The 27,150-nt window shown below is 42.8% G+C and overlaps 2 protein-coding genes across 7 annotated transcripts in view; one reads left to right on the top strand and one right to left on the bottom strand.

Annotated features, from left to right (window-relative positions):
* The window catches only part of ptprz1b (protein tyrosine phosphatase receptor type Z1b), a 79,347-nt gene extending 73,883 nt beyond the window's left edge, over positions 1 to 5,464 (top strand). For all 3 annotated transcript variants that reach the window (XM_075472079.1, XM_075472078.1, XM_075472080.1), the window contains 6 exons: positions 259 to 332; positions 1,047 to 1,175; positions 1,269 to 1,418; positions 2,615 to 2,757; positions 2,848 to 2,983; positions 3,766 to 5,464. In XM_075472079.1, coding sequence (XP_075328194.1) covers positions 259 to 332; positions 1,047 to 1,175; positions 1,269 to 1,418; positions 2,615 to 2,757; positions 2,848 to 2,983; positions 3,766 to 3,909 — 776 coding nt within the window. In that variant the 3' untranslated portion in view covers positions 3,910 to 5,464. The remainder of the gene's footprint in view (positions 1 to 258; positions 333 to 1,046; positions 1,176 to 1,268; positions 1,419 to 2,614; positions 2,758 to 2,847; positions 2,984 to 3,765) is intronic.
* Positions 5,465 to 7,368: 1,904 nt separating this feature from the next.
* Positions 7,369 to 24,964, bottom strand: LOC142385487 (HMG box-containing protein 1-like). 4 transcript variants are annotated; one of them, XM_075472073.1, is made up of 13 exons: positions 24,885 to 24,964; positions 23,537 to 23,639; positions 22,825 to 22,932; positions 21,511 to 21,715; positions 20,528 to 20,654; positions 20,232 to 20,343; positions 17,986 to 18,095; positions 17,746 to 17,902; positions 17,517 to 17,661; positions 15,166 to 15,284; positions 14,790 to 14,973; positions 14,562 to 14,703; positions 7,369 to 12,598 (listed from the first exon to the last, which is right to left on the bottom strand). In XM_075472073.1, the coding sequence occupies exons 2-13, from the start codon at positions 23,625 to 23,627 to the stop codon at positions 12,581 to 12,583; spliced, it is 1,518 nt and encodes a 505-aa protein (XP_075328188.1). In that variant the 5' UTR covers positions 23,628 to 23,639; positions 24,885 to 24,964; the 3' UTR covers positions 7,369 to 12,580. The 4 variants fall into 4 exon arrangements, with proteins under 4 accessions (XP_075328188.1, XP_075328190.1, XP_075328192.1 ...); XM_075472075.1 differs by lacking the exon at positions 24,885 to 24,964 and adding an exon at positions 24,814 to 24,854; XM_075472077.1 differs by lacking the exon at positions 23,537 to 23,639 and having other exon boundaries at positions 24,885 to 24,923.
* Between the last annotated feature and the right edge of the window lie 2,186 nt (positions 24,965 to 27,150).

Below are 27,150 nucleotides of genomic sequence, written 5' to 3'. Positions count from 1 at the left end.
CTGATGTTGAGTTTATGTTGCACATAAACCCAAATAGAGCAATTTTAATCAAATTACCACTACGGTTTCAACAAGCACTATCTTTCCAAAAAGTCTTTGAAAAATTCCTCATTTGCTCTTCATTTGCTGTGTTAAAAAAAAAGAAAGAATCTCACAATTGCAACTCTCCTCTGTGTACGTCGAAGTGCAAGACTGTACAAGGCTTGTTGTGACTTATTTCCTCGTGTTGCTAACTCGTGTGTCTGTGTTTCTGTGTAGTGGAGAGATCAAGAGTTTCTCTGACCGCTTCAGAAACGAACGCCACGGGCTTCATCAATGCCTCCTACGTTATGGTGAGACAGCTGGTTACCATTTCTTTAGATATGGAACATTTTGGCGGATATATTAGCGTATTGATAACTGTCTTTTTGTTTTTTTTATTTCATTCATTTTTTTAAAGTACAGGATCATGTGAAGAGAAGAGCTGTGATTCTTTTGTTTCCACTGAACAAGCAGTTTCTATCCAATTATTTCATGTGTACAGAACAAACACTTTCTTGTGGCACCAACAAAACATCCACTGGTAGTTTAACCTTGTAGCACCCAAGCATATGAATAATCATTGAAAAAAATCATTTTGGCTCTTCTCGCATCTTTTTTTGGGTGGGAATAAACCGATATTTTTGGAATTGGGCTATTTTTGATCATTTTAGGCAATGTTGCATATTTGCAACTGTGGGCTTTCCTGATTAATTTTGTTCACAAAACCAAGTCATTCTCTGCAGATCGTTTGGCAAAAAAGGTATAGTGAAAGTTCACCAGTATCTGCTGCTACCACAATAAAATGTATATAATAGACCTTTATTGAACATTCTTAATACAAAGTGCGGAACGCAACCATCATAAACTTTCCATTCAACAACAAATCAAACAGATTTCACAGTTCTTTGTTGTGAAAAAGTGAAGCACGTATAAAATGCAAAAAATGTAATGTAAATAAATAAAAAGCTTGTTGCATATCTGCAACTGTGGGTGCTACAAGGTTAATGCATCCCATATGTCCACAGGGAAACCACTGCAGTAAGGAGTTCATTGTGAGCCAGACTCCTCTGAGCAGCACAGTGGCAGATTTCTGGAGAATGATCTGGGAACACAAAACGCAGACTGTTGTCCGCCTGCCAGACACACACAACCAGGTACAACTTAAACACACTCTGCCCTGTACAGTACCTCTTAACGAATATGTGTTATCGAGCCTATTTTGACACGCTCTGCTGTTTCTTTTTCAGAGTGCAGAGAGAGACTGTTGTGTCTACTGGCCCGGTAAAGATCAGCCAATGAGCTTCGACGGTTTCACTGTGTCATTCTCTGGGGAGGAGCACGTACTTCTGGCTAATGATGAGAGACTTCTGGTGCAGGACTTTACTGTGTCTCTACAGGTAACACACACACACACACACTTAGTGATGTTACCTCCAACACCGAAGCTCCGAAGCGCGCTTCAAACTCGACAGGGTAGTTATAGTGAAGCAGTGGGCCGGAGCTTGCTTCATGTGACGTCACTGATGACGTTTGAACCACTTCACTGCCTCATTCAGACCGAGTCAGCTGACTGCTTCGAGTTGATGTGCGGAGCTTTGAACATTTGCCGCGATTCAGTGTATTCAAGATGGCCGAAGCCCCGGTTCATGTCCCCGTTCTACACGTATCATACGTTACGAACAGCTCTCGTTTTTTGATATTCGGAGTTTTGGATTATTCTCTCATGGAGCAACCATCGAGGAAGCGTTCTAAAGTGTGGGAATATTTCGAGCCAAACATTTCCTTGTCATACCAGCCTCCTCTGTTCCCCGTGAAATAGTATTTTCCAAAGCTGGAAAAATTGTCTAAAACCGGTTGAGCCCAAGAAGGTTCCAGGTTCAACACCCAGCTGGGGCCTTTCTGTGTGGAGTTTGCATGTTCTCCCCGTGTATGCGTGGGTTCTCTCCGGGAACTCCGGCTTCCTCCCACTGTCCAAAAAATCATGCATGTTAGGTTGATTGGCATCTCTAAATTGTCCTTAGGAGTGAGTGTGAGCGTGCATGGTTGTTTGTCTCGTATGTCTCTATGTGGCCCTGTGATGGACTGGCGGTCTGTCCAGGGTGTACCCTGTCTCTCGCCTATTGACTGCTGGGATAGGCTCCAGCCCACCCGCGACCCGATCGACGGATTCAGCGGTATAGATAATGGATGGATGGATGGACGGTTGAGCCCTTCTACTGTGCAAAAAACTACTTTTCTTGACTAAAAACACCTGAAGTAACACCAAGCACCCTCTTTATTACACCAAGCACACTCCCAAAGACAATATGAATGACAAACCAAAAATTTTCCCATTGTTATTTCATGGGTAAACTACTCAGTCTTTAATGAGGTACTACAAACACATATGTACAACACACATAACTGTTATTATAGTGTTATTATATACACAAGAGCTGCATCACATTCGCAGAGCTTCATTTGGTGCAACAATCGCCAGTACTGCCAAGACTGCCAGCAGATGTCACCCAAGGGAATCGAATGAAGCTTCGGGTAGTGAACCACTTAATGGCACAATGTTTCAATGCCTTTGATTTCTCTGCGCCCTTTTTAGAACGATCAGGTGCTGAAAGTCTGTCAGTACAGCACCCCCTGCTGGCCAAACCCAGACAGTTCCATCAGAAACAGTTTCGATCTCATCAACATGGTCAGAGAGCACAGCAGACACACACAAGGACCTGTCGTCGTGCATGATCCGTGAGTATGACACAAACAGGTTCCGTCACTTGTGAAATTTGGTTCTTTCTTTGGCTGACTGCGCGGGTGTGTGTGTTTGTGCGTGTGCAGTTTGGGAGGTGCCACGTCAGGGCTGTTCTGTGCCCTCACCACTCTGTTCAGTCAGCTGGAGGAGGAGGGAGCGGTGGATGTCTACCAGGTGGCAAGGATGACCAACCTCATGAGGCCTGGGGTGTTTAATGATGTGGTAAGTGCTGTAACGTACACAAGTGATACTCTTAAAGGGATAGTTCGCCTCTTTTGACATGAAGCTGTATGACATACCATATTAGCAACATCATTTATGAACATTGACTTACCCCCTGCTGCGTCCTGTGAGCCGAGTTCCAGCCTCGTTTCGGCGTTGACGAAGGTAGTCCGGGATAGGGTCCCGAAAATAAAGCGTCTTGCTTCTCAAAACAATATGCGTTCAAAAGAGTAATACATTTGCATCACAAAATCGTTAGCCAGAAAAAGTCAGACCTCACAATCGCTTGGCGCTATTTTCTCTCTCCCTTCGTATCACTACGGGCTGTGTAAACTGTGCAGACCGAAGTGCAGACCGAGCAGTCCCCTGCTTCCGAGCAGCAAACACCGTAACAGGTGCGGCTATCGGCAGGTGGCTGCACGCATTGATATGAAGGGAGACAAAAAATGGCGCCAAGCGATTGTGAGGTCTGACTTTTTCTGGATGAACGATTTTGTGATGCAAATGTATTACTCTTTTGAACGCATATTGTTTTGAGAAGCAAAACGCTTTATTTTCGGGACCCTAGCAAACTAGCCGGACTACCTTCATCAACGCCAAAACTCGGCTGGAACTCGGCTCACAGGACGCAGCAGGGGGTAAGTCAATGTTCATAATTGATATTGCTAATATGGGATGTCATACAGCTTCATGTCAAAAGAGGCGAACTATCCCTTTAATAGAGGCAGGTGAGATGTATCTGGACGTGGGTGCAGCTGTGAACCTGTGTCCCACCCCCACAGGAGCAGTATCAGTATCTGTACCGAGCTGTGCTGAGCCAGGTGAGCAGCCAGGAGGACCAGAGAGTCCTGCAGAGTCCAGAGACCAACGGATCTGTACCACTGGGGCGGCCCAACGTCGCAGAGAGCCTGGAGTCGCTTATGTAGACGTATACACACTTTATGTGTATTGAGGTGATGTGTCTGAGGTTGCAGCTGTGTCCGCTGAGCATCCGAATGCTTCGATATACAACACACTCTTTACTCATCAGTCCTTTTACGAACCAAGTCTTAGTGCTCATTATGAGTAGAGTCCTTCAAGAGGAGTTCCGAATGCTTCAGCAAGTGATTACACCTAATAAGCTTTCTGCCATTTAAAAAAAGTGTTGCTTTTTTTTTAAATGTTTCAAAGCTGTTTCAGATGATAAACATGTGTGAAGTTGGAATGGACCAGTAGAAGTGACTCAAAGCAGCTTATCAGTCAGTGTTAGTATGCAAAGCAGCCACAGCTACAGAATCTACCAAACAGTGAGCTCATTTTTGGGGGAAACCCTCACATCAGATAAAGTTTTTTTTTATATATATATATATATATATATATATCATCCTCTCAAAGAATAAAAGAAACCACTTTCTACCCATTTACACAGGGTCAATAAGAGAGCAAATGGCTTTAGTCGTGGTTAATAAATCTTGTATAGAGTTGACAAGACCGTAACAAAAGACTGACAGGCTGTAAAAACTCCACTGACTCTGACAGATCAAGTTCAAGTAATAAACTGCAGACTTTTTCTTCACATCTTGTTTACTCCTGTAACTGTAGAGTCACTGGTTTTACAGTAATTCCAGTTTTACATCAAAAGTAGCGTGTTTAAGCTGCTCTTTTAAACACTGGTACACCAGCGAAAAACAAGCCAGGTAAGTCTTTTTCTCTTCTTGACCTCGAGTCGTTGACGTCAGCTTCGGTCCCTCTATGGGAGACTTGGAGGCTTGTAAATGTAGTTTTCTGGAGTTAAAAATGGAGCAGTGCCCACTCATGCAGCCCTGCGTGCAGCGCCCTCAGGCGGAAATGAACACGTGTGCCCGGATGTTGTGTTTGGCAACAATGCCAAATGGAGCCAGAGCAGATGCATACCCATGACTACTGCAGAGCCATTTTTGAGTGTCGATTAAACACTTTTTGAATACAAGGGCTGACTGTCGCTCAGGAAGAAGAGCAGTCCTCTGCCAACAGGAAGGTTAGACTCCAGGCTTCCCCAGACCACACGTTAAAGGGTCCTTGGGCAAGACACTGAACCCAACGTTGCCTCCCTTGTGTCTAATTATGTATGAATGTGTGTGTTGGGGATAGAGACAAAAGCACCAGGTAACTTGCAACGTAATACAGTGTGCGAATGGGTGTATGTGGCTTCAAGTGTGAAAAAGCTCTCCCAGTGGCCAGCTGGACTAGAAAAGCGCAGTTAGTGCAGTTCATTTACACAAAAGCGAGACATTAGCTGTTTTTTGAGCCAGTGTAGAAAGGGGTTATATAAAAAACAGCGGCAAAATTTCCACCTGTTCTCTCAGTCTTGCCAGAAGTAGCATGTTTACTGGCTACAACAAATGCAGAACAGAAGTTACATTCAGTTACTACCACTACCTCCGACACGCCTGTAAGTACGTCAGTGTAGATTCTCAGTAATCCAGGTCTCGGTAATCCTAAAATCTTGAATAAGGGCAACTGCAAGCATTGCAGGGGGGGGGGGGGGGGGGGGGGGACATTTTCTGATACTTACGACTTTCTGAGATAATTGGATAAGTTTCTGATTCCTGACTGGACCACAGAGAGTGCGCTGCCGGCTATCTTGCTAATAGCTAAAATCGTTTCTGTAAAGGAAAAAGTGAGCTGTTCCGATTTATGTCATCCCTTCTAATATTAAAGTCTACTGCAGAGTAATGGGAGCGAATGCCAATTAAAAGTTTCTTTTTGCACTCAAAAGCCAGCGGTTAGCAGGTTTTTCGACCAGAGTAAAAAGTTTTTTACAGCCTGACAGCTGATCTGTAAAGTATTAGTAAATGATTTATTAACCACCAATGAAGTCATTACCTCCAGATGGTTGGCGGAACCAAAAAAAAGCTTCACTGACTTTCCTCTGGAACTCTGTACCTGCTTCGGATTCTTGTGGAGCCTGAGGAAGCAGACGGAAGGCCAAACATCTGCGATTGAGTTTATTTAACAACTCACTGAACGTGAACTATACAAAAATCTATGTTATGGGAAATGATCTTCTTTAATAATTCAAAGGGGTCGGCTTTTCATTTTAATCTTTCTTTGTTGCCCTTTTATTATCTTTTGCCTGAGTTTTTAAGGTCTCTCTCAAAAGTTCAGAGATTTTTGAGCACGGATAGATACTGTAGAACCGAAGTACAAGTGAAAGTAGAGTAGTTGGATGGCCTCAATTGCTAAAAGAGATATAATGCAAGAAATGACATTTTAACAAATCGTGTTTAATATTTTATGCACTGCACAGGAACCGGCAGAACTAAGTTCAACCCATTGTTATTCACAAAAAAACGTTTGTAACAAACCAAAATCTGACAAACGATGATGAGCTGACTCCTTGCCAGTGCCTTTTTCAAATCCACAATACTGGTCACTGCCTTGCAGAGCTCATCGGGTTCAGATGTTTTGTTGAAGATGCAATTCGAGATTTGACGTGTTTTTTCTGGCGCAAATCCGTCTGCTGAGAGTGAAACCTGAGAGGGCGGCAAAATTCCTCAGTAGCATGAATAAAATGTCAATAAAAGCCTTTCGTGTTTTCTTATGACTGTAAAATCCACCCCTCATTCAGTCAAGACCTTTTCTAAGTTTGAAAACTGTTGACTGAGAATGCGTAGCAGAGGGAAGGAAAAGCTCTGCGTCACTCGTTGCGATTGTTGTCATTTTCGAAGATGTCTAAAAGTGTCTATTCCGTGAAGACGCGGTCAGTACACCACTGAATCACTTTAAAACAACGCTGCAGCTTTTCTCTGTGGCCGTTTGGCACCTGAGAGTATGATTTATTTTCTAGCCCATCTGGGGATACCAAATGGCATAAATCACGGAGGAGACTGCAGCCCGACAGACTGTGATTCCCTTTTTTTTTTTTTTTCACTGGCATCAAACTTTGTGTAAAAAAACAAAACAACAACCCCTGAAGGCCAAATTACTGTATGTTTATACTGTACCTCTATATATTTTCTATTTTACTATAAAAGGTGATTTTCTAGTCATTTACACGTACATAACTGTGGACTCTATTTGATAATGTTAGCCTGGAAATATTGATCATGTTTATAGTTTTAATGGAATGTCCTGGAATATCTTTTTATCTGTATGTTTGCTGTAGCAGCTCCATGTCTGTACTTTTTATCTCTAGCAAAAAGCTGGTGCAGTGTATATATATATATATATATACACATATATATATATATATATATATATACATATATATATCCAGCAACAGGATTAAAGATTAGTTTCAAACCTGTATGTGTCTATTTTTCATTGTAGCTGTCTCAGAGGAAGTGCTTCTTGTTTTTGATTTTTTTTCATACTAAACCCAGACTTTCTCATCTGAAACGAGTCCAGACGCGGGGCAGATGCGGTTCCACATATATGACGCTTTTATTTTCACTTTTAATACACTGTATTGCATTGTCTCCACAGCTCAACCTGGACACGACATCATAGCAAAGACAAACAGTCAAGTTATGATAAGCACAACCATGAAAAGTTACCAAAGATTAAGTCAAACCAAAAAAATATATATATTTCTATATAATCATATTAATATTTGTCATTACACATTGTATTGTAGCAGTCACAGAGGATAAAGTGAATATAGTGCATTAAGATTAAACCTCGTTATGCAGTGAGAATACGAGTGTCCACCCTACCGCTCCCTCTGCTTTGGAAAGTGAAGTGACATAAATCTTTCAGAATTAAACGAAGTGGTGTTTCTTCAGCCAAACGCAGCTGGGGTTCCCATAGACCTGATGAATTACTAAAGCAATGGGCGTGTTTACATGCACTCAGCATTCGAGGTCATAGGACTTTTACAAGAATAGCCGCTGTCCGTAAAAATATTGAAGCGATCGTACGGGCGGTAAGAAACTAGCACATCTAATACCAGCTTCTGTCTTTGCAGGCTTTAACGTTCATTCCAAAATGAGTCGAAGGCTGAGAGCTGTCAGGGCCTTTATGTAGAATGTTGCTATTTGTCTATATAAATATACAATTACACAAGTTTAACTGAATTGGGTGTATCAAACTGAACTTTTTTCATTTCTAAGAGATGACCTTTGTTGTGAATGGGCAGGACATAAATAAACTAAATGTTTGTTTTTATTAAAGTGCCCTCTTAATGGTATTTTCAGATTATTTTCCATTTTTAGGGGGGAAAATGATAAATGTTGATGACTTATCCTGTCCTCGGGGGAGTTTACCAACTTCGGACCCGATTAAATACCTTTTGGAATTTAAGTTTTGAACAAAGCTGGTGCTGATTGGTGGGCGGTGCCTGATGAGGCCGCTGGAGCCAACGAATCGGAGCAGACTGGGGTTTGCCTCTGTTCTCACCGGAAACATGCAAGCAAATGTTTACAGAGTGCAGGGAAACGCATTTTTAATACCAAATCACCCGGATTTTCTTTTCTTATGACCGTCAACTCAACAAAACGTGCACGGTAACTTTAGTTGAGCGACTTTATTAGCTTGGCAGAATGTCATCCCTTCTGATATCAAAGTTTCTCGGTGTACACGCGGCCTTCCTGACAGCGGCCACATTTGTTTTAAAGAAATCTTTCTCCTTTTCCACACTGAGTGAAGAAAAAAAAACTCACTGTTGGAGATAAACTTCAATGGGTGGGACCAAACAGCTATCGTTTTTTTTCCTGTTAATGACAGAATCAGGGAACGACACAAACTGAGGGGGAGGGGGTTATTTCACCGTAATAGATAAGAAGTTCAGGGAAGGGCTTTTTTGCTGGAAATCCCTGAAATAAAGCTGTGAGTGAATGAATCCTCATCAACCCACCAGTATTTCTGTCTTCAAAGATACTTTAGAAACATCATTATGGCACAAAGAGGTTAAAATCTTCTGTAACGATATCAAATTACCACAAACCTTCACTCATCCAGTAAAATATATCTTTGTTTGTACTTCCACCAGGAAATTCAACCCCTCATTACTCTTTTAAAATAGAAGCCTTTAGGGAGGTAAATATCTTTTTTTTCAAGGTTCCATGTGGAGTTTACACAAGTTCTGCTTATCTGGCGCTTGCTCTCATTGACACACGGGTGTGCACACACTAGTGCGTCAATGAGAGTCCGAGCAGTAGCTGAAAAACAGGCGGCAGTGACACAACAGGAAATGCAACAATGCATCTTTTTAAAAACTGGCTCTGCCATTGTTTTGAGGAAAGAAAAGCATTTGATATACAGTACTGCGACAAGTCTTGAGCCACCCCTCATTTATCTTTTTACATTGTTTTTCCCAGACAGCCAGACTTTCTTGTAATCTTTTAAAGTGGTCTTAACCAATAGTTTTCCAGGCTTTCTGAAGCTTTGGACATTGGCTGCTTTTTCACTTTCTCACAGTCTAGTTATTGTACTTGACCATTTTCAGAGGAATGTGGGATTTTTTTTGCTCGTTTAGCCACTTAAAACTGACCTACAATTCACTCAAACAGAAAAAAATGCACCGAACTCAAGCGATTAACCAGTGCTGTGGTCGCACATAAAATACAAACAAGCAAAGCATCCGTTCACTGACACACCGATTTTGCGGAGATATTTAATTTGTTCCCATTTCTCTTTTTTTTTGCATCTACAAAAGACACAAAATGGTGTTTTTGCACCAACAAGGTGATTTCTTAAGAACTATTTGATTTTTCACCATGGTGTGCAATGCGTGAGGACAAGAAAGTGAAAAGAACCATCTACATCAGATGAACAGTAGGGGGAGTGTGGGGCAAGATGAGCCACCCCGTTTCTTGTTTACAATGCACTTTGAACGTTATATGAATATTTATTTTGGATCATTTCATTTCTGCCCGACTTGATTTAAAACAACAACAACAAAAAATATATATATTGGGAGTAATGATAAGCGCTAATTTCCTTTAACATTTTCCTTTTTGCCTGTTGAAGTAAAAAAAAAAAATTGACAAATTAGATGTAATGGCTGCTACATCGATGCCAATTCAAAATATTTATGATATGCTGGTACTTTGTCAGTATATTCAAGTCATGCAAATCATTGAGCTAAATATTTGCCTGACTTAGTAAGCTACGTAGTTTTTTTTTCCAAAATATCAGCTGTGGGGCAAAGGAACTTTTCGGGGTAAAAACTCATATTTCACTACCATCCTGGATGAAGAGGCAGCTGAAAAGTAATTTGCACTGGTCCTCAATCTGCAGCTGTTTGCAATATCCCAAAAGTTTAAAAGGGACTAGTTTTGCAGTCAACATAGGCAATAATAATGTTAGTTTGGGCATTAGTTTTTGACAGTTTAGTTTCTGATTTGAAATAAAAATGATACAAGAACAGGGGCCTGTCTATCTTCTAGAAACTCTTGAATACCCAGCTCTTCAGAGAGCATCTCCTATCCGAGCACTTACCCTGTACTTCCCTCTATGCCTGTATCTCTACACTGTCACCCCTGTCACCTCTGACGTTAGCTGGAATGTTATCCTCATTTGTAAGTCGCTTAATTTGGATAAAAGTGTCTGCTAAATGCATAAACATAAAATAGACTACTGAATTAGTTTTTTTAAAGAAGCTAGTTATCTTTCAAAGTTCCCATGGGTTTGATTTAGATTAAGTGTGTTGGCCAGTTTGCCCCACTTACCCCCTGATATGGATCAACTTACCCCTAAACAGATGCAAACAGAGCCACACACTGGAAAAAATCAAAGTCTCACCAAGTATATTTGTCTCATTTCTAGTCAAAATATCTCATTACACTTAATATAAGACACAACTGCCTAACAAGTTCTATTTCAGACAGATATAGGGACTTGTTTAAAGACAATACATCTGGAATATCTTGTTAAATGAAAAAGTCTTGAAAACAAATTGTTTTGAGTCAGATTTCATATGAAACAAGCTTTTTTTGACATTTGAAGAGGTTTTTCAGCTAATTTCAAGATCACTTTTAACTCAAATGTCCCAAATATCACATCTTATTTCAAGAAATCTTGACAAGCCGATTTTCACTAGTTCCATTGGCAGATTTTTTGCTTATTTCAAGCAAAAACGTCACGTATTTGCTGTTTTTCTTACTTATTTTTGGAGGGGCATTTTTTTCCATTGCAGGAACCCTTTAATATAATAAGCCGTATTTTTAAAACTCTTTGTCAAACATTCCTTCTGATTATTTAAAATGATCCTGAAATTTGGTTAGAGGCTTTTATTTTACTTACTCTTCTCTTATCCTGAGGACTGCAGAAGTAAAAGTGTCTCATCTTACCCCATATCGCTTCTATATGAAAGTAAAGTCCTTCAGAAATAGGGAAACATCGAGTGAAAACCTGACACAGGACCTCAGAGATGCATCTCGACCTTCAGTGGATCCATCTACTGTTCACTCAAGCCTCATCAGAAATGGTCTCCATGGAAGGGTGGCTGTCAAGAAGCCGTTCTTAAGGAAGGGAAACAGGGAGAAAAGGCTGAGCCGAGCCAAATGACACAAGAAGTGGACTGAAAATCAGTGGCAACAGGTCTTCTGGAGGGATGAATCCTCCCCAGAGCCCGGACCTCAATATTGAAGCGGTGTGGGATCATCTTGACAGAGAACGGAATAAAAAAAAGGCAGCCAACATCCAAAGAAGAGCTTTGGAATGTCTTTCAAGATGCCTGGAGAACTATTCCTGAAGACTCCTTAAAGAGATGATGAGAAAGCTCCAAGAGGGTGTTGGGAGAATAAAGGTGCTCAGACCATATATTGACTTTTAGCTGGTTAGAATTGTACAATCTCCACTTTTGCCTTATATTTACATTTATGTGTGCACATTTTTAAATAAATTGCTGGTGTCTCAAGACTTTCGAACAGTACTGGATCCTTTTGGATTTGGTGAGTAATGTTGTATTCAAACAGAACTGTTGTTCATTTACATGAAAACTCCACAGGGCACCTTTAAGGTGAAAAACTTAAGCACTAATGAATCCATCTTCAACGTGAATAAAAACCCAGGCCCCGTTTTTAGACATGGTGTACATTTGTTTAGTAACTGAAATACTATGCGATAAATCACATAAAAGCAACATTAAAATATATATCATAGTTTTGTGCAATGAGTCCAAATACAAGTATTACAGGCAAGAAAATAAATTTCATATTTCTATTTGTACAACATAAGATTTTGGCTACATGTCCTACTTTGGCTAAAATGCTACAGCACCACAACCTTCACCTGTTTCAAGCATAAGATGAGAAACTGAAAATGATCAGAATCTCTTTTTTTTTTCTTTTTTCTACCGTCACATTTCTGTAAAGTCATTAAAGTTAAAACCCGCTGGTCTGATTCATCATTCGGTTTGGAAACGTGTGGCAGGAGATACTACACTCCTGTTAAGATTCCTATGAACAAATAATCACACTTTAAATTGTTACACTGTGACATTTTTTGACACGAGTTATGAGTGTTTGTAAAAGCAGTAAAACTGGGACATTTGTGATCATCTCATGGATTTGAGAGCTCGAGATGAAACAGAATGCAGAACGGTATTTGGCTCTGCGTGGCTTCTACGTGTGTGAGCAAAGTGTGTGTACTCCTGCAAGTCCTGTCGGTCGTCCCGTTTCCTCCTCTGCGGCCTTAATTTCCTTGACAGCCCTGTTGGACAAAGAGGAAGGCAATCAGAGGGGAACAAAACAAAGGGTGAAGCTGTGTGAGTGCGACCCAAACATGAGGAGCTCATTATACTTGTTGGGTCTGGCATGTTTGTGGGGGCCCAAATGGTGGGCCCAACTTGTTTAAAGGTTAGGTTTTATGGTTAGGGTAAAGGTAAGGGGTCATGGATGCATTATGCCAATGGTGAATCACCACAAAAATAGAAAAACTATTTTAAGTGTGTGCTTGTTTATCTTACACAAGGTAGCATTTAAGTGCACACCAACTTGTTGGGACAGCAATTTTGTGCCAACAGGTACAAAGTGATTTTCAAGGTTAAAACTTGGTTTTGGGGGCGGTCTGTGGCGTAGTGGGTACAGCAGGCGCCCCATGTACAGAGGCTATAGTCCTCGCTGCAGCTGGCCCCGGTTCGAATCCCGCACCGGACGGCCCTTTGCTGCGTGTTATTCCCCCTCTCTCTGCCCCCTGCTTCCTGTCTCTCTCCACTGTCCTATACAAAAAAGCCCCCAAAAAAAACTTGGTTTTGGGCTCATAGGTGGGATAAAGGCTGATTTATGATTGCCTACGGAGAGCCCTCTCCGTAGCTTGCGTGGGTCGGCCAAAATTTCTATCTATCCGTCGAGGAGAGTTAGTTAGCACCCTCCTCTCACAACAACAACGCCGCCATTTTTGAAAGAGTTTACTGTGTGCCGGTCAACAAAATTATTTGCATTTCAATTTCAACAAGCTCCAACTCCAACAACAGTCTTTCTCTCTCGGTCGCCATCGTTCACTGTGAGGAGTGGAACGGAGCCGGAAGGTGAACAATCAATCAACGACTTTCACGGTAGACGTCGTGAGATTAGGTCGTTAGCGACGCCTGCTGATTGGGAGGTGCATTGCCTTGCGTATCCGTTTAAAGGACGGACTACGGAGACGCATTGACGGATAGCGACGGAGAAGCATACTGAGGCTTTAAGAGTAAAGCATTCAGTGGGTATGTTTGGGGTTCGAGGCAAGGGACTGCATTTTATCAGTAGCCCCTTTCACACTGAGGAATAACCCGCGTTTAATCCGCGAATTTAGCGTGTCCGCTGTTGCGTTCACACTGCCGACCTGGGCTGCCGCGTAAACTCGACTCGCCTTTCGACCCGCGTCGGACCCTAGTCTTTTTGCCGAGCCGAGTTTGGTGTGAACGCAATCGACGGGGGTCGGACGTGGGCGTGACGTGAGGAGTTTAAAAGACAGAATGGACAGCTGATTCAGAACAACAGCGACAGGTGAGGACAAGTTTCACTCTGTTCTAGCCTACATCAAGTTCGAGACATTTTTGAAGATGGCCAACTGGGGAGACAAGGAGGTCCGCGAGCTCCTCAGCCTCCGAGCAGAGGACGTTATTTACCGCCACATTTCGGGGACTATAGTGCTCTTGTATTCTCCGCATATGTTTTTCGGCGGCATCCCACGTTGTAACCATCCACACCCCGTAAAATAACATCTCCATGAACTGCATATACAATTGCAAAAACGAGTCCTCAAGGTGATTTTTTTTGCTGATTGTATGGAAGAGCTATATGGCTGATATATGTGTAATATATGGAAGAGTTATATGGCTGTTATATGTCCAATATTGTGTATAGTGCCTTGTGTTTTTTGTATTGATATATGTTTGCTACTTGACACCTTAATTTCCTTCGGGATTAATAAATAGTACTCTACTCTACTCTACTCTATTTAACCCTACCTCCGACGCATGGCTTGTGCCTACGTCATTGTACACGCCCAGCATTTTATGTGTTTCGTGTGACGCTCTGCCACTAGGCAACGCCCCCTGAACTCGGCTTCAGGCGACAGGGGTCACCTGAACACGCCAAGCGTTCACATTGCTCGACGCGGGTCGAAGGTGCAATTTGTACCCGCTAAGGTAGCGGGTCGCAGTGTGAAAGGGGCTTATGTGTGTCCTTACAGAGTTGGTTCGTTTGCGTTTCCAGCAGTCGGGGTTGAGTCTCTTCTGCTCGTCGGCGAGTGCTTTGGCCTGCAGCGTGAACGCTCGGCGCTCCTCGCTTCGCATTTTCTTCCACCGCTCGCCGAGGAGGACGCTGATCGCTCTGTAGCGGCGGACACACACATTATCACACATCAGACATGGCTATGCACAACACTGCGTCACAACACAGTCACAGGGTGCACCCACCTGTTGTCCTTGCCTGGGTACATCTGTGTGTACTCCACTCGGAACTTCTTAGCAAACAGCATGAAGGCGTTCATTGGCCTCTTGCACTTAGTGGGCGAGGGACTGTTATCACCTTGTGCTTTGACAAGCTGGTTCTTGGTTGGCTTTTGATGACTGGAGTGGGAATGGCTCGGACTGTGAACATCTGTGTGATGTAAATAGGTTCACATTAGAGCACGAGAAAATCTCTTCTGTTCCTGCACGACTTTTTCTTTTTTTCATGGAATTAACCCTCTGCTTGGCTGAGCTTTTTATATTTTACAAACAGCATAGTCTTCCTGTTTCTATTCATTCACCCAATGGGTGAAGAGAAAGTAGGACATCTGAAGTGCAAGACCTGGTAAGGCGTCTCTGTGTGGAGAAACGGCTCCCCCACTGGACTGAGAGGCACGTCGCCGTCTGGCCATACTGCTCAACACGTACACCGCAGAGGAGTCCAGAGGGGTAAAATCGTAGCTGAGGAAGAGCCACACACAAAACATTCTTCAACTTTTGTACAAAGAAGCGCACAGTATTTAAGGGTTAGTCTAAAAGCCGCATCGAGAGCTGTGGTAAAAAGAAAGTGCATTAGTGCAATGTCTTAATACGACAGATCAACATTCAAACATGTGAAAAAGAAATCAACTTCTGATGCTGTACGTATTAACCTGGTTCTCACGCAGATGGATGTTTCTCATCCATCTGGAATTTTGTCGGTTGCCTAGCTGTTCTCTGCTGTGAGTAGGCGGGGGTTGTATTCAAAAACCTCTCGAACCTGATTGGAGAATTCAATGTGTGTGTCACGTACTACTTCGACCAATCATATCGAAAGCGGACGTGACGCGTTGGAGCGCGACCAGTCTTTCGGTCTGTGGTGGAAAATAAACAAAACACAACAGCAGCGAGCAAAGCAGGAGCTAGCAGCAGCTAATCGCCGGCAATGGCTGTGTTTGACTGTGTTCGTTGTCGCGCCGGATGCTACGTCATACCTGTTAACACCCCGCCCCACGATTATGATTGGCCCGGTTATGGGGTAACCGAAGACTTCGGGCTCAACAAGGCGAGCCCAGACCCTAGTGCGAGCTCACGAAGTGTAACGAAGATGCACGAAGCACGAAGGGTCTGCGTGAGAGCCAGGCTAGTACGTATAAGAACATGATAAAAACAATGTCGTCCTTACTGCATCTTCAAATGAGGTAAATGCAACCTAAGATGAATGACTAAATATTAACATGTCACACTCGTTGTGAATTCCCTGCTGTAAGGAGTACACGTCACAGGCAAGTTGCTTCATGCAAACAGCGTGTTCGAGAAAACCGTCTGTGTTGTTCACTTGTTGGACGTCGGTGATGACGTAAGTTACTTGATGAGCGGATACTGTTTATATTTCTCATGTGATGTGAGCCATTAATATCATCCCGATAATATGCTCATTTTGCTCGTTAGTTTACCATTTAGCACGTCTTTAACATGAAACATGGATGGCCCGACATTTAACTCAGTTAAATATACATTTTATTTCCTTCTGTCACTGTCCATTTAGCTATATAGCTGTCGTTCGTTGAGGCTGTAGCTATCATATTGATGCTAGCGTGTCAAATTGACCGGACCGATAGCAGACCGGGTTGTCTCAGTGTAGTTTGGTCACGCAACTTGCATTGTGTTGTTTAATGGTCCTTCTATAAATGTCACTGTATAGCAGGTTAATTATTAATGATGCTATTTTGTTATTGTCATTCTGTTTACAGATATCACAAACCACACACACACACACACACACGTATACAATCCGTCCTGTTCATTTGGATAGCCATGTCAATGAATATCATCTAAAGGAGAGAAGTTGTTGCATGCTCTGACCGGAGGATTAGGCCAGTATATATACAACCAGCGTGTCATCACCGAAGCTGTTCCTTACAACACTGTAACATTATTTAACAGATAAGAAATCAAATGCAGAAGCAGTCAGTCCTCCACCACCGTGCTGGTATGCTGTGTTTGGTTTTCTCCAAACGTGCTACTGTGCATTATGACCAAACATCTCCACTTTGGTCTGGTCTGCCCAAAGGACATTGTTCCAGGAGTCTTGTGGTTTGTTCAGATAAAACTTTCTAAACTTAAAAGAGAAGAGGCTTTCTCCAGCAACCCTTCTAAACGAGCCATACTTGTTCAGTCTTTTTCTAATTGTACTGTCATGAACATTAACATTTAACATGCTAACCGAGGCCTGTAGAGTCTGAGATGTGGCTTTTGTTTTTTTTTTTTGCAGTTCCTCTAGCATTGCACGGTCTGACCTTGACATCCACTCCTGGGAAGTTTGACAACTATCCTGAATGTTTTCCACATGTAAATAATCTCTCACTGCAGAATGGTGGACTCTGGACTGTTTGAATGACCTTATAACCCTTTCCAGATTGATAGGCAGCAGCGACTTCTTCTCTAAGATCATGGCTGAGGTCTTTCCTCCTTGGCATTGTGTTAACTGCCAAAACTTCTGCTTTTCTGGAGGCGCTCACACTGATGATGATCGATCATTCAAGTGTGTTTGATCAGGAGCACCCGGCTGCTACTTACCCTCGTAATTCCTGTGTTAACAGTAAGGGTGGACTGAGTTTTTCACAAATCAAAAAACTTTACCACTCCTGTTAAAACTGCATTCAGTGTTACTTGTGCTGCAGCATCACACATACTCTGTAATGTCTCCTTTACCTTTTGAATGTGTCAAAGACCAGTGAGTCATCTGTGTGCTTGGCATCTCTGTGTCCTGGAGGCAGGCACACATCTCCTACTTCCATTTCATAGCACGGTATCCCATAATGCACCACGGTCAAGCTCGGGTAGAATGACGACCAACCTAACAGAAAGACAGAGGGACTTTGAGTGAAGAAGCTGTGATAATGTTGTTTAATCAGTCGTTTCTCCCCGGCCACGCTCATACCTTTGCTTTTGACATAAAAGGGGTGATCCAGTTGGCACTGTGCCGTGATGGGGGTGTGTCCAAATACCCCGGGGTCAAAGGTTAGCTGTTGGACAGCCTGACCAGACAACACGACCTCTTCCTGCTCCACCAGCTGTAGACCCTCAGAGCCATAACTCTACACAAAAGCAAGGTTTTTTTTTTCCAACTCATTGAGCCGTATAACATTAAGTTTAAAACAAAAAATATCTCAAAAATTACCTTTAGAGATCTGGACCGCTCCTCGTTGGCACAATCTTTCTCACTGGACTCCAAGTCCTCAGCATCCTGCCACTGAACGTTAGAGCCACTGTGGAAACGCAGGCGAGTTCCTGACAAGTAAAGAGCATCTTTACTCAGAGTGGGCAAGGTTTATGGGAACTCTTAAGAACAACTCAGTGTTCCTCAGCTGAGGGAATAAGCTAAATATGAGCTGTATGTTACACCTGGTCCCTTATCTTGTCCTGATTTGCAGAAAAGCTGATTTTGGATCAAACACAGATTAGAAAGGGTTCAGTCTGTATAACTTATTTCACTTTGGTTTGGTCTGAGATTGAGGTGATGCCCATGTTATTATTGGGCTAAATGCAGTTCTTGAGGAAAATGTTTTAGAGTTTTATGTGCAGCTCGACAAACAGTAGACAGATGTTAACTAATTACTTTGCATAACTGACAGTTTTCGGACAGCGATCCCCTCTTGTCTTAACTGATCAGATTTTTTTGTCTGCACTTCTTCCAAATGAAGTGTCAGGTTGGAGGCGCATTTTGCGCTGTATAGAATAATTAAAGTACGTCTAGAGCAGCTCTTTTTATGTGAGCCTGAAGAGGAAAGCCTGAGTTAAAAAAGAAAGATCAGAACCACTGTTGTAGTGCACACTATCTCTAATCTAAGTTGTACGTTTCGATGAGCAGCTAACACAAAAGAAAACCAACAAAAAAAAAAACCTGGCTGCTCTGAAATTGCTTCATTATGAAACGCTCTGCTCAGTGTGAGAATTTCCACAACTGGATTGGTCTTGCCTTTCTGGTCCATTTCTCACGGTTTTATGCAAATATGTCTGGCAGACACCCTCTCTACCTTCAACATTAGGCTTAAAACCTCCCTTTAGATAGGTTTGTCTATCTATAAGCTCCAGCTGACCCTACACCATCCCTGGGGTTAAGCTCTATTGACTCACTCACCTCTCCCTACTTTCGCTGGTGACTGCATATTTAGGCTATTACTGCTGTAATTAACTTTGCGTTTCTCAGCAGGTGTTATGATGTTTGATCGGGTTTTTGTTGTGTCCTTTCACCCCCCAACCCGTCCAGCCAGATGGCTGCTCTGGCTGATTCTGGCTCTGCTGGAGGTTTATTCCTGTTAACAGGGATTGTTCTGATCAGGACAGGGGACTGAATCAAGCTAAAGACTTCATGCAATCCATTAGCTTCGTTAGCCAATGTGTGAATACAAATAAACTGGACTGAATTGCACCATACTCAATTCAACTTTTTACTTTCTTTGGAAAGTCCCTGAGATGATGTTTGCCGTGAATTGGTGCATTATAAATAAACTGGATTGAGCTGATGTCTCTGCGCTTATGACCTGTAGGCTCAGCTCGCCATGTGTCCCCTCTGGTCCACCTCGCCTCGGTGACACAAATCGCCCCACAGTGGGTTGTTTTTTCCATGATACATATAAAAGCATGACTACCTCACTGAGCAGCTCTAGGCGTAGTAAAAAAAAACAACAACAAAAAAAAAACACCAAACATCCAGTGGAATCAAGAAAAGATGTGTGTTACTGGAGCTGATCAGTCAACAACTCGTTTCCACAAATGACACATGCGCATCCTCATTTATAGCTTCTCCAGCAACTTCCTCTCTTCTCCGCGGGCATTTCATGAACTGAAACATTTTTCAAAGTATTTGAACAAATATTTCTGGGTTGTAAGTAAGAGAACAGGGGAGACAGGAGACGAGGAGGCTGAAATCCAACAAATGAGGTGAGGCTTATTGCCACGGTACGTTGCATTCTCGGCAGTAGTCACCATATGGAGGGACAAGCATCTTTGTTTATGTGCGTGCATACTTTGTAGAAGAAGGAAGACACACACAAAAAAGGAAAGAATTCCTTATTGAGAGAAGCGGAATAAGCAGAAAAATGTTGAAAAAGAAAAATAGAGAACATTAAAGAAGAAGCAAGTGGCATAAACAAAGATCTACTATCTAAAATGAAAGAAGTGTAGAGTTACATTTAAGGAATTCTATGGCAAAAAAAGCAGTTTTATAATAAAAAAAACCCAAAATGTTTTATATAAAAGAACAGAGGTTAGTTTTCACTGGTTTCATCAATGGCTGAATATAAAGACTTCTTGTTTTTAGAAGGAAGTAGGCCACTGATAGACTGCGTGTGTGTGCGTGTGTGTGCGTGTGTGTGCGTGTGTGTGTGTGTGTGTGTGTGTGTGAGAGAGTGAGTGTTCGTCTACCTTTGAAGAAACAGTGCCAGGTGGTAGGTGGGCAGGAATAACTCCAGCCCATGTCCTCATCATCAGACAATGAGGACCTGGTTGAGATTGCAGAGCCACATTCGCTGCTTGTCTGTTAAAGCAGGAAGCCAGAGCCACAATTAGCGCAGCCTCCCTGAAACTGCAGGTTTAGAATTCAAATGAAACCCTGATACTGCTGTATAATTACAGATGGAAGAAATAAGTGGGTTAAGGTAAAAGGTGGTGATTATAAAGAAACAACAGCAACAAAAGAAAGAAAGTAAAAGCAGCTCCACCCTGCTGCGCCTGCGCTCCCTGCCGTGACCTCTGGAGGGCGACATGGTGCTGCTGAGGAGCGTGGGAGGGGGCTGAGCGTAGGAGTGTAGATCACTGCTGGAGCTCGGGATGCAGACTGAAGAAGAACTGAAAATGACAGAGAGAATCCTCACATGTTGCTACTATAGAGAACAATGAAGAAACAAGATCTTTTCAGCTATCAAATGACCACTCCTTACATCACTTTAACTGATCTCACTGATCAGCTTGAGAACTTAATTGTTTAAACCATTGTTTTCACTATTTTTGACTGTATGACTTAGCCTGACTACGTCATACTCACGATTCTAGTCAGAATGCGAGTCTGATACCGCTCAATAGAGATTTGAGTATGGGGCGTGTTTCAAACGAACCAGGAGAAAAAATGCCTCTTCGCTCAATTGGATAGACCTACACCCAATCAGAGCAACGTAGTATGTGACGTAGATTAAGCGACACACACTTGTTGTAGGAAGGACGGCAAAAACATATTTTCTATCGATAAAAGCCTTTATCGCGTTCCTCTGTTCGTCTTTCAAAATGAATGCAATGTGGAGATCCTGTAGAACAGACTCGATGGCAGAATCTACACACCCTAGCTCTCCAGCGGCAGCCATGTTTGTTTCAAACGAAGTCAAACCAAGCGCTCTTTAGCGACGTAGTCGATAATGTCCCTGTTGATCATCTGTCCATCATCGTATAAAGCCCGCCCTGGCAATCTGATTGGGTCGACCGATTCGATGTCGGGCATAATGATTTCCAAACTGAGCAGAGCCAGACCGAACTTCCCGACCAAAAAATTTTGAGGGCGGGGCTAAGTTCGGCCTGCACCCAGGCTATGCATGACTTGCCTCACTGAATTCTCTTCACAAAGTTGTTTCAAAGGGATTCCGAAGGGTTTGCCCATACCTTTGGTACATAATATTTGAGTTTAGTTCATACAGGATGTACGAAGCGAACATACCTGCTGTGAGCGGGCTCCTGTAGCAATGGGCTCTGAGGTCCGGTGGCAATGTGTGCCAGCTGTGTGAGCCACAGCGTGTCTGGAGGCTGTGTGCTGTGCGTTTGCGTGCGCGCGTGCCGCTCCTGGTGCGACACGCCGACCTCCACCTGGTAAACGGTCGGCTTTGTCGGTTCATCTCCAACCTCCTGCAGATCTGGAAGATCGTCTGGGAGAGAAAAACAAACGGCAGGTGAGAAGGCCGCCTCAGAAATGAGTAGATCGATGGACTCCAAATAGGCTGGAAATGACCTTCTAACCTCTCCCAGATCGATGGGCAGCAACAATTATGTCTCCAAGATCATTGCTAATGTCTTTCCTCCTTGGCGTTGTGTTAAAGGAGTCATGGCATGAAATTTTCACTTTTTAAGGTTGTTTAACATTAATATGAGTTCCCCTAGCCTGCCTGCAGTCCCCCAGTGGCTAAAAATGAAGATAGACCTAAACCATGCAATGGAAATTATTCTCCGCCTTTGGTAATGTGACCATGCAGATGGTCTGATCGGGAAAGCTGCCTCTTATGACGTAGCGCCTCATATGACGTCGAGGTTATTTCCCCCCAGAGCCTTTCCCCGCCCACAGAAGAAGAACAATGAATCCGCAAATTCAGTGCATTTCATCAGGATAATGATTCATTCATGGTTACAGAGTCAAAACGGTCAGTCTGTCTGTGTCGTTAGCTCTGCAGCTAATAGCTCGGTCACTGTCGCTAATGTAACGGTAAATAGCATGAGGTATGCGAGTGGACACCTCCTTTACTGTAACGCGAGTGTTGTGTACTTATTTGTTGTTTTGATAGCCGTCCTGCTGTTGGTGTTATGGCGCGCACGATATCTGCCTTTCCCCTGATTGAAATGACTCGCGCTACGTGCATCTTTGCAAACCAGAGCAATCTTTGCCCCGCCTTTCTCCTCCTAAATTGCATTTAAAGCTGCAGACCCTAAACAGCTCATTCTGAGGATCCTAAGGAAAGCTCATTTTTGGGACTGGCTGTAATTCTGCACCAAGGCAGAATTTTGGGGAAAAAAACTCAGATACAGTATTAGGAGACCACTAAAGCCTATAGAAATATATAAAAGTCTCCATTTATTTTCATGCCATGGCACCTTTAACACACACCTGAATGCTCCAGACCAGCAAACTGACAAAACTTCTGCTTTTATAGAGGCGCTCACACTGATGATAATCAGATTATCAATTGTACCTGGCTGCTACTTAATTCCTATGGAAACAGTAAGGAGGAGGAGAGTATACTTTCTTTTGTACATGACTGCGTACCGTATTCCATGTAACTGTCGCTCGTGGGGAGGCCAGGTGAGGAAGGGAAGTGTTCGTCACAGCGCAGCAGATCATGTGACTGGTCTCCGTCTGCGTCCATCATCCCTCCTCAAAGAAACGACGAAGAAAAAAAACGGGATGTCACTGGGTGAGGAGTATACTGGGCCGGTTAGGAGTTGGGCTACTTTTGTAGTTGTTAATTAACGAACCTCACAAAACATTTTTGCCTCACAGCACTTTCATTTGTCTCATAAAAAGCTTTCTCATCAGTCATTCAGTCTCATGACAGAACACATCTGCAAAGTATGGCACGCAGAACCTTTCCAGAATCCCCAAATCTGGTTTGAAAAAAAAAGTAGATTTAAAAACTTTCTCTTTTTCCATTATTCCTTTGAACTGGAAATTCTTTGTAAATCTATGTGAAAGCTCATAAACAACTTCCACCCAGCAGGCGGGGGGGTTGTTTTAAAAAAAAGTCCATCAATCTGACAGTTGAAGACAATCTTACTCAACTGCTTGATGTCAGCGAAGTGTGAAGAGACGATCCATAACTCGAGTGTTAATTAGAAAAACGATACATTTTGGATGGAACCGGTACCAACTACAGGTGTGGACTTTGAGGAACATGGATGCTGGCTTAACAATGCAGAGTAGCGTCAGCAATGGCAGTAAAGACGCCAGTTAAACCTGCAGCCCACTGCTCTGTGGTTACCTGTGTGTTCAGCCTGAGACTGGGCCTCCTGCATGTTGTGATAACTGGGGTCGCTTGACAGCACAGCAGGAGTTACCACCTCCCACACCATGATGTCCAGCCACTGAAACACCCAGAGAGTTGATGCTGAAGATGACACATATGACCTCGAGCTAACCCAGACATTTGCATCAGCATTTTGCCACCGACCCACTCACACACACACACACACACACACACACACACACACAAACATAACCTTTCACTGAGCTGAAGAAGTGTATAATCCTTTTACGGTTGAGGTGGTGTATCTGCTGACACCTCAAATACAACTAAGTTTACTCATTTAAACTGTACACAGTCACTCTTTATATATATATATATATATATATATATATATTATATGCAGTTATATTTCCTTAAAGTTCTTTAAAAGTCCTTTCTCTCTTTTTTTTTCTTCCACTGACTAGATCTTTGTAAATTTCAGTAACTGTTTTGCAACTTTACGTCATATTTCCGCTAATTCAATCCTCTTCTTCGCTCTATATGCCCTAACGAGCATTCTGCGTTAATATGAGTACTTTACGAGTGAGGAAAACAACCATACAGAGTACGAGTCATTTACAGGTGAGAGCAACAACAATACAAAAAGAAAAAGAAAAAAGAAAGAACCTCACACAGTCACTCTTAAATATACAACCACGCAAAGAAAAACGTATCTCAGTTCAATCTATTTCATAACGTTCTCGTCATGTGACTACATCTTGTTTATAAACTTTGAGAAACAGCGCGCATGCGCACTAAAAGCCCATTCATTCAATACTGAGAAAGGCATCGATAATTCAGGTCAAGTAAGGAGTTAAAACACACGAACGGAGTCACCAGCAACAAGCGCAACAGTGCGACATCGTCGACTGTCATTACATAAAAAAAAAAAAATGTCGACGTTTTTACTGCTAGAACAACTTCAAAGGAAGCGGTGTTATTTTTCGTGACGAAACAAAAGTGCAGTTGAAAACCAGTTGTTCACGTCGACAAAAGCGACCAAAAGCGTTGCTGTCTAAACTGTAACGGACGGCCAAACGTTACCGACGACATTTAGAGTGTGAAAATATGACTATAAGCAGTCTGCAACGGATGAGCCGTCCTGTTGCGCAAAAGGCATTACAACAAAACAACTAACGTCAACAATAAAGCTTTACGGGAGCGAGCAGCGAAACTGCCTTTACAACAGAAAACAAACGTTGTCAGCTTCACGTTTTCACCCCCGTATCGAGTTCAAGGACAAATAACTCAACCTGGGAAATGACTTCGTGAATTAAACGCTTTAAAACCCATAAACGATTTCAATGAACTTTTCTTCACTCACCAAAACAGTCGCCTTGTACGGAAAAAATGGGCTGGTGTAAACACAGTGTTCCCAGCTATACTATTGGCCAGACTTCATGTCAATCCGTGGCTATTCCCATTCTCATTGGTCAGTTGAATGAAACCTTGCTCTCTTCATTGCCATTACCAAAACAATAAAACACTGGGTGGGTAGACTTAGTGAAAGATGGCTAAAAGCCAGAAGTGCCCCAGAGAACAGTTATAACCCATTTAATTCCCAATTTCTACTTACACATACATATAAACATGTATATACATGTATATAAATGTTGGCTGGAATTTCCCTAGTTAAGGAGGTGATTAGAAGACACAGTCTCCATCAAAGACACCCTAAATTCAGTTTCTTTGGGTACATCTAAATCTTTAGAGTAAGCCTGAAGATAATACTCTACAGAAGGATTCTTATCATAACATTACATTCCTGGCAAATACACAGTAAAAACCTATTACTTCGAATCTGCGTGTAGCTCACAAGTGTCGTAGTAAGATTGTGTTTTTTACTGCTCCCTGGTGGTCACAGAACTATTTGAAGGCAGGACTATTAAAACTGGAGGTGATTACATAATAAATATTTGTGGTTGATAGTTTCAAACCCCGTCAATAATGCTTGACAAAACAAAACAAAACAAAAAAGCAGATAAATATTCGAAATATACAACCTCAGCCTGTCCGAGAATAAGATTAATTATCATTATATGCCATGATCAACTTTCCCTAGTGAGGTTCACTTGGTACATCTCACATGAATTTAACTTGAATGTTATGGACAGAAATCTATCAATAGGCCTATAGGGCAGCACTTTGTTCCAACATAGTTCACGCTGGTGGAAGCTCTCGACTAGTTTTTCATCAACCCATCATTGCGTGTTGATGTAGAAAATCATTGTGACCACAAGGGGGCAGTAAACATGCGCACAATGCAGTCAGCCCCACTAATGTCAAGCTCGACATGAACACCAAGAAAACAAAAGAACTCGTAATAGACTTTAGGAAGACCCCCACCCACGTTACACATCAGTAACTGTGGAAAAAGTTCACAATTTCAAATTTTTAGGCAAACACATTTCAGACGACATAACATCACTCACCAATAGGATTCAAGGTAAACACAAGAAACTTGTGCTAAAGGAAAAAATGGACCAGACTCAGTTAATAATTCCCTATACTCCCAGTGCTGACCAACATATCATTGGGGTCATCAGGTGGGAACCTCCTTTCATCTGTGTTTCGTCTAGTTGGGCCCACGACACCTCCAGGAGGCTAGACAATGACCACTGGTGTCCCAGAGTCACCCCCCTAATGACAGCCATCACTGCTCCTCACACCACAACAACCATCTTTTTTTTTTTTTTTTTTGCAGCCACAAGCTACCCCAGCCTCTCACCAACTGCACACCAGTCACAGCGGGGTGGGGATGCAAACCCTGGTTCGGGTAGGGGAAGAAATAAAAGAGGTAGAAAAAGCAGGAATGGGATGCAAACCCTGGTTCGGGTAGGGGGTAATGAAAGTATAGAGGGTGCCAGAGGTGGAGGCAGGACAAGACACACTAGCAGATTAAAAAAAAGTAGACTAGACCAAAGCCCAAAAAAAGCACTGGCTGCTTTCTGCGATCTCTTGAAGGCATCGCCAAAACTCACTGCCTAACAACAGCAATAAACATCTCCAAGAACACTTGACATCTCAGACACTATCTCTTTGACCACAAGTGATTCAGGTCAGTCAAAACACGAACAACCAGACTCAGAATTATTTTTTTCCTACAGGCCATAAGGACTCTAATGGCGCTTTTCCACTACCTCTACATGGCTCGGGTTGGTTGTGTTTCCATTACAAACGAGTATATTTCGTGCCTCCTCGACGTGGGCGGGGTCGTCGTAACACGGCTGCGCGTGTTGCTGCTCACACTGTGGCTTTTTGTTGCACAGAAGGCAAGAGAAGAGAGCCAGAGAAGACTCCTGGCCGCCAGACAAAACAGTATTGAAAAGTACCGGAGAGTTTTGTTGCGAGCTTAAAAAAGACGACGTTTGGAGGTAAGCTAACGGTTGCTAACGCTAGATTTTAGTATCCGCGTTATGACACTCCCAGTGACGACACTCATCGCCCAATCAGTGGAAGGCAGTCAGCTGACGTCACGTTTTAGTAACTTTTCGGCCCGCTTGGAACCAGGGCTGAGGTGGTACGGAAAATCGTCCCGGTTGCAGGTACGGCGTGCTAGTGGAAACACGCAATAGCGCGCCGAGCCGAGC

The sequence above is a fragment of the Odontesthes bonariensis genome, chromosome 8 (assembly GCF_027942865.1).
Source record: "Odontesthes bonariensis isolate fOdoBon6 chromosome 8, fOdoBon6.hap1, whole genome shotgun sequence".
Lineage (NCBI taxonomy): Eukaryota > Metazoa > Chordata > Actinopteri > Atheriniformes > Atherinopsidae > Odontesthes > Odontesthes bonariensis.
Note: the sequence above shows the minus strand (reverse complement) of the source record. Positions and strands in the feature narration are given on the sequence as shown.